Source organism: Malaya genurostris, chromosome 1 (assembly GCF_030247185.1).
Source record: "Malaya genurostris strain Urasoe2022 chromosome 1, Malgen_1.1, whole genome shotgun sequence".
Classification (NCBI taxonomy): domain Eukaryota; kingdom Metazoa; phylum Arthropoda; class Insecta; order Diptera; family Culicidae; genus Malaya; species Malaya genurostris.
Genome location: NC_080570.1, coordinates 106317796 through 106325539, shown reverse-complemented (window position 1 = coordinate 106325539; position 7744 = coordinate 106317796). Strand labels below are relative to the sequence as shown.

The window sequence follows — 7744 nt, the reverse complement described above, 5'->3', positions numbered from 1 at the left end:
CAATTTAAGAACGGAAACGCTACTAAATAACTCGTTCTCACATCTTCATAGGGAAGTGATCTGAGATCATCATCATCATCATCATTATCTAATCTATGACGAAAAATACACCTATCTGTAGAAAGAATCCTAATGATGCACCGTAAATTTGTAACACAAAAAAATGACTTGAATGAATTAAACTTTTCGTGTTCAGTAACTAAATAGTTAGTACCTGGCAAGAGAGGAAACTCGAGTTTCAACCAACCTTCTAATTTTACTGGCAGGAAATTTCAAGGATCGCATCATGTTTTCACCTTTCTTATCTGTAATGGAGACGCAGCATACATTCATCGATTGATCGACCACAAGGAAAAATAGCAGAGTGGAACACTGCCCACATTCACCTTTCTCTCTCTTCCATTTGGGACTATTTCTTCAATTAGGTTTCAAATAAACTAGGTGTAGCTTACTAGTGAAAAGTAATAAATTGTCTACATTTTCTCTGCATTCAGTAGCTCACGTAGTCCAAAATGGTCTTTTTAAGACGGCGAGCAGCACTATCTAAATCCTGGAAGAAGTGTATTCTCAATTCAATTTGTTTTTTTTAATGTTCGTTATACTTTCAATAATAAACGGTACATCTTAAATCTACGTTTTGCTGATTTCTTTAAATTTTATTTGGGCTCTATACATGGGTAATATTTCATAAAAAAATTTGTCCGAGTTACACTTATGCTTGGTCACGAGCTATTTATTGGTTGGTTTTGTTACTAAATGCGGATTAAAAAGAACAGCATTTCTCAAGTAGAGTTTATTACAAATTTTCGTATCGAGGATAAGATAAAAAAAAATTATATCTGGTGTTTTCAATTCGGTTTTTTGACTAATTATTCTTTCCTCTCACCAAAGAAAGAGTTTAGAGTTATCCGAATCCCAAAATATCGAATAGCACGCATAAAATCCAACGAAATAGGAAGCGCAAACAAAATTCGCATGCATACTGACTGACAAGATCACAGATGAAGTAGCAACATGCCTCACTATTTTACCACACTAAACACAAGTTTCAGTGTATTATTTTTATTTTCAAGGTACGCTTCAAAAATTATGTCAAAACAAAATACAGCGCAGTCCTTCAGTCAGCTAATACCTCGTAGACCATCACGGTTATGGTAGTAGTAATAGATATTAAATTAGAAGCAGTAAAACTAGCTGGAGTAATGTAACCTAATCATATTCGTGAGACGGTTCACGTTTGCTAATTAAAGTTTCCCGGTCGTCCTCATTCATTTCATGGATCATCGTTGTTGGAGGTTGGGAACGATTTGTCACCTTACTGATTCCCTCGGTTAGACCCGTTTGAGTAAGACTGGAATCGGAATGTGTCGGTAAATAATCGAGGAGTAAACCTTTTCTGTGATACTTACATTTCAACTTCATCGTCGTCATCGTCTTCATCGGTGCACACCGAAAAGTACGGATTTTGTGACACCGGTCGAAATTTGTACCCCGTCAGTACGAAAAACACGTACGTCGCCATCTCTTTGAACATCTCATCCAACCAGGCATACTGGAATGCGACTGTAATCTGTGAAAATGAAGAAAAATGACTTTATTTGAACTTCGGATCAGTGACGAACATTTACCTTCAATAAATAAACAATAATTCTTGTGAAATAGATGTAACAAACAATCATAATATAGAACTGCCGAAACAGTTTCAATTTTCGTAAATTAATCGCCGCCTTCCCGTCAGTTCCCGCGGCTTCTTGCAAATGCCTTATTGACCAAACCACCGGAAATAGAATTGCTCCACAGCACAGCAAATCCACCAGGATGAAAATGTCTCGCCAGGTACTGTGCTCTTTGTCACCTTCCTCACTCTCGGCTATGATTATCTCTGCTACGTTTGCCAGAACCTGCAGCGGAATCACAATCATAAACAACTTTTTGTCCTTATCCGCAAGAATTTGTTTGATAAAAGTCCAGCCGGTGCCAATTAGCACAATGGTAATGAACAGAACGGCTCCTTTCAACCTGTAAAACCAAATTTCATAATGCCCTATCGATAGAAAAAACTCCTGCTGACTTACAGGTGAGTAATGTAGTACAGAATAGCCCAAGCTTCCACATGTTCTCCCTGCGTTTCGATGAAATGATAATTGATGGCATGAAACATCAGCGACAGTGATTTTAGAAACACCAGCACCGCCATCAGATAGTGAATTTTGAACACCGGGTGTTTGCTCTTCTTCAGAATAAACACCCAGAACAGGCCTGACAAGAAGAAGAGCAAAGACATCATAAAGTACAACGCCGGTAGCGGCATTTCGCCGGCAGACAAAAAGTTTCCACTGTTGTTTTCTTCAATGGTGACATCGAATTGCAGAGGATACAAATTGTTCAAATCGTAATTCGGGCAGCTATGGAAGTACAAGTTGTATAATCCCTCCTCGGCTTTACTTGCCACATAAACGGCAAACTAAAATTAAACATTACAAATAAGTATCAATGATTGTCACAGCATGGAAATCTTACATTAAACCAGCAGATTTTGAAACCATCCTTCTTTTCACAGTTGAGTGTCAAATAATTATTATGACAAACCGATGTCTGAACTGTTGCGGCTTGATCTATGAATGAAACATGCAACTATTCGTAAAACAAATTCCACTTATTCTAGCAACAATCTTACCTTCCCGTTTTCGTCGTTGCATATACATCGACTTGGAATCGCTAACTTTGGCGAACGATTGACGCTTCAAACGAAGTGCTGGAATTGCTTTACGGTCTTTGTAGATGTGAGCATTTTGCCACTCGTTTGAACAGTTCAAATGAACCCTGAAACCATAGCAGAAGTATTAACAAACGATGAAACATTATAAACCTGAAACCAATTACACTTCATGTTTGATATCCATGATGAAAAACACAATTGGGCCACTTCGCAGTGAACTAATTGGTTCTCGTAGGATGCAGTTCTCCTGATGAGTATCTAGATATGGATTCATTGCATCCGACAATGTTCTGTCCAATGAGAGCCCAAACTGCAAATAGCGTCAGATTTTAACAATGCTCACTAAACAAGAGATTTTAGACAACATACAACATTTTCCTCCGAACCAGGTACGACTCGAAAATCGGACACCTTTACGTCTAAGATTCCTCCCGAATAGAAACCAAATGTGCTCAAGGGTATGTATCTTCTAACGTCATCCTGTTGAGGTGATTGTAAGCACAGGTGAAACTGTTAAGAAGCTTGACCACGAAAATATATACTCACCCGCACTTCCAAATGATGTCTTCGACCATCGATGCATTTCGTAAACAAAATGAATAAAGCAGCCCAGACAGCCACTGACGTCGCAGATTTCATGCTGGCTCTTGCCGAACAGTACAAATCAGCACATCAATGATATCCTTTCAAATATTGCGACAAGCTTTATCAGATTTTGGATAGGAACTATTATTAAATAAACTAGAATTCAGGCAATTTCGATTTTTCACTTCACTTTTTCTGCTTTCGTGTTCTTGTATACAAAACCAATATTCGATGGAAGGAAAAAAAATAGTTAACTATCAATTGACATTTCCGAAGATACACTGAAAAAATATGATCATCGGATGCAGAGATGCCAGATATTTTCATAGAAAATCAGTATTACCCACACGCTGCCAAAAAAAGCCCAACGGTTGACTTAAATCAGACCCTGTCAGCTTGGAGCGATCTCAATCTTCAGTTCAGCAACGCCATCGCACGGCGTCTCATTCAACATGTTATGTCAATTGTGTGGGTGCACAGCCCTGCTACTTTGGCGCGCACGAATTTGACATTTCTCTCCCCTACTTCTATGTATGAGATTCGATGCGGACTCACCTGAGGGCGACATGCTCGCAAAAAAGGATGTTGCCAATGATTTGTTCGGGAAATCTGAGAGCTGGATATCTTGTTAATATGATGTCTTTGCTTAAATTCACCTAACATGAAGTAATCAAGCATGTTTTTAATTGTTGGGTGAAAAGTACTGTATCGATTGAGTAGTTTTCACTCAACAGTGTAGTTTACTTCAATAAGTTGCTGTTGGGTGAAAAAATTTTGTGTGTTGCATCGCAGAAACTATCGGTCAGATTTGAAGTGAGTGAAATTATTTTGTAAAATTGCCGGTTTTAGGAGAATAATTCAATGATTATCATCAATCGCAGTGTGAGTAGCTTTGTATAATTTCTTTTTAAAACAATAATTACACCGCAATATCATTTCAGGCGATGGAAGATATTGAGATGCGTTCGATCGCTCAACGGTGCAGTTCCAGCAGCTCAATAGAGCAGCCTTGGCAGTTCAATTATATAGTCTGTAGATTTAATACTGTTGCAGCTCCAATTGCAAAGTACAATGAATATGAATTCCCATAAGTGTGATTTAATTTTATTACCCATTCTGAATTTTGTAAATGTAACGGTAACAAACCATCTGAACATAATTACATTGTTGAAATATGTGAAAAGATAAATATTAAATAAATAAAGTAATCATAGTTGACTTAATTGTTTGCGTTTTATTTTTCAAACCATCGAACGAAAACTGAAATCAAATTACCCAAGTTGATTTTTATATCGCTTGCGTAGTTTCAACCTAATCAGTACTATTGATGCTTTTACTCAAAAATAAGTAAACCCCATTTTACCCAAAATTGGCTTCCTGCACACAACCCCTCTATTGAGTGAAAAGTACTTAAAATTAGGTAATTTTTTGGCAGCGTGCAGAATGAAAAATCTGTATATAGGCAAAGACATCATATTAACAAGATATCCAGCTCTCACATTTCCCGAATAAATCATTGGCAACATCCTTTTTTGCGAGCATGTCGCCCTCTGGTGAGTCCGCATCGAATCTCATACATAGAAGTAGGGGAGAGAAATGTCAAATTCGTGCGCGCCAAAATAGCAGGGCTGCGCACCCATACAATTGATATGATATGTTGAATGTGATGCCGTGCGATGGCGTTGTTGAACTGAAGATTGATTTCGCTCTAAGCTGACAGGGTCTGATATAGGGTAACACAGGTATTTTGGCCCACTTTGTAAAAATATCCACCAAATGTTGTAATATCTCTGAAAAACCCTTCCGCAATAGGTTATTTAATGTGATTAGCTTCAAATGGATGCAACATGGGTTACTTAACATCGATTCAATCCATAAAGGTTGTTAGGTGGGCCAAAATATATGAGGTGGCCAAGATACCTCTGTTACCCTATCTGTATTCACTTATGGTGAAATTTTACAATGAAAATTTGTTATAAAAATATTGTTATTTGTTTATGGTTTTATAAGTTTTATAAGAAATTAAATGAGTGCTCAATATTCATATCACTCTACAACGACGAAATTAAATGTTTTCAAACTTTCATCAACAATCGGAATTAACAAAACATAATTTCAATATCATATACATTCAAAATGTTGACTTGGTAAGTCGATGTGGGATCTCAGCGATCAACTCAAACTACCAACCAGTGCTGTCAACTGTTTTTTTCCAAATATCTGTATTTGGCGGAAAAATCTATCTGTACAATACCTTTCTCAAAAAATCAAACATCGATTTAGTGCGGAAACTGATTTTGCGACCAAAAAAAAAAAGGTCGCTCGACCTGGTTTACCCCTATGGAATCCAACACAAAAACTGAAAATCGGTATTTATCTGTATGAAAATTGAAATATCGGTATTTTGAGAGAGCATATCTGTATTCCTGTATCGAGTCCAAAAATCGGTATAAATACCGAGAAATCGGTATAGTTGGCAGCGCTGCAACCAACACCGTTTGAAGATTTTTAGATCAATTTGTGATTCGTCCATTGTTAGTTTTCTTTTATGCTAGTTGCTACGGTGTAAAGCAAACTTGTTTGTTTATGTTTATCGTTGCTGTATTAAACTGCAACAATTAGTCTAAATTAGAGTGCCTATAACTAGAGTGACGACATCTCATCCGTAATTTTGGCAACAATTCCAAACATTCCATTAGCTTTACATTGAATTGACAGGTCGTTTGCTCGTTTGGAACTGGGAGCTGTCATTCCAAACGAACAGCTGTCGCCATTCTGATTATAGTCACTCTAGTCTAAATATCACCGGCACTAGCACAAAAGATGAAAAATGAACACAAACACCCACGAATCTACAAATATCAATACAGCTAGTAGTATATTCATGGTGGCTTAACCATTCTAGATTATTGTTTAACTTACATTTCGCTTGTGATCTTGATTATCAGATAAAAACTGTTTGTTTATTTATTTTTCATTATAATAATAGTAGAGTGCCTATAACCACAGTGACGACTTCTCATCCTTAATGTTGGCAACAATTCAAAACATGCTATTAGCCAAGGGGCAAATCACTCTAAACTTTGTCTGAACTCAAACAAGTTCTACCGGGAGTAAAAAAGTTTAGCAGGGATCTCGCTGGATTAGAATGGGATTAGAGAAGTTTAGCCGAGATCTGGAAATGCAATATTTTGACATAAGAAGCTGTAAACGTGGGAGCAGAGATGCCAGATATTTTCATAGAAAATCTGTATTGCTTTGTATAAAAAATCTGTATTTATCTGTATTCACTACAGGAAGGAAATTTCGGAAATAAAATTATGTTTGAGGATGTTATTCCATTAGATTATTGTTCTAGAATGGCAGATGCAAGGAGCATTCCTTTATATCGTAAGTCCTTGCCCTACTGACAAGAACATTCAACGACGAAATTTAATTGTTTTTGGTATTAACCACAATTGAATTGTAAATCCATATACTTTTTTCGTTTGAAAATGATGACTTGGAATTCGAACGCCCAATACTCAACGTCAAGTCAGGTCATACAACTTTTCAGTCTGACAATAAAGTTTCATGACGCTGCACGAAAAAATTTTCATTTTAAAATGGTCAATCAAACACGCTCAGACGGAAAAGTTTCATTATTTCTTTCTTACTTTTTGTGGTATCTGTATAAATCTGTATTTAATTTGAGAAATCTGTATAAAATCTGTACTCTGTATTAAATCTGTATACGCATGTAAAAATCTGTATAATACAGATAAATCTGTATAAATGGCATCTCTGCGTGGGAGCTCGAATGACAGATACACTTCAAACAAGATTAGGCAAAACTAGGTTGGATTAGTTTTAAATTACCCAAACTTATCTAGACTAGTTGGGATTAAATGAGATTAGAGAAAATTATTTTGGAATGACATGAGTTTATTAGTATGAGATTGTCTAGAGTTTAGAGTGATTTGCCCCTTGCCATTAGCTTTACATTGAATTGACAGGTTGTTTGCTCGTTTGGAACTGGAAGCTGTCCTTCCAAACAAACAGCTGTCGTCACTCTAGTTATAGGCACTCTAATAAACAAAAACTATGGTGAACTTGTTCTTACTAGAGTGCCTATAATCAGAGTGACGACATCTCATCCGTAATTTTGGCAACAATTCAAAAAATTCCATTAGCTTTACATTGAATTGACAGGTCGTTTGCTCGTTTGGAACTGGTAGCTGTCATTCCAAACGAACAGCTGTCGCCACTCTGATTATAGTCACTCTAGTTCTTACCCTTCAGTGTTGCTAGTTTTATAGAAAACTCGTTAAAGTACATTGTCACTCTGACAGTGTATCATGACAGTGTACCGCACGATGCAAAATGTGTCCTTAAAAATTTGTCGAAGTATTCCATATTATAATTAGTATTTGCCCATACTACGCTGTAGCGGCCGTGACC

The 7744-nt window shown here is 36.8% G+C and overlaps 1 protein-coding gene across 1 annotated transcript; it reads right to left on the bottom strand.

Moving 5' to 3' along the window:
* Positions 1-448: 448 nt before the first annotated feature.
* On the bottom strand, positions 449-3542 carry LOC131425317 (protein GPR107). Its single transcript, XM_058587111.1, has 9 exons — positions 3266-3542; positions 3089-3199; positions 2884-3029; positions 2678-2823; positions 2521-2615; positions 2076-2464; positions 1629-2019; positions 1410-1570; positions 449-1351 (listed from the first exon to the last, which is right to left on the bottom strand). The coding sequence occupies exons 1-9, from the start codon at positions 3356-3358 to the stop codon at positions 1210-1212; spliced, it is 1674 nt and encodes a 557-aa protein (XP_058443094.1). The 5' UTR covers positions 3359-3542; the 3' UTR covers positions 449-1209.
* Positions 3543-7744: the final 4202 nt, after the last annotated feature.

Excerpts from the sequence above, each read along its gene's own strand:
- LOC131425317 (XM_058587111.1), bottom strand. The coding sequence starts at position 3,358 with ATGAAATCTGCGACGTCAGTGGCTGTCTGGGCTGCTTTATTCATTTTG. Across the intron at positions 2,020-2,075 it reads CTGTACTACATTACTCACCT|GTTGAAAGGAGCCGTTCTGT; the intron begins GTAAGTCAGCAG and ends TTGGTTTTACAG. Across the intron at positions 1,571-1,628 it reads TTATTGTTTATTTATTGAAG|ATTACAGTCGCATTCCAGTA; the intron begins GTAAATGTTCGT and ends TCATTTTCACAG.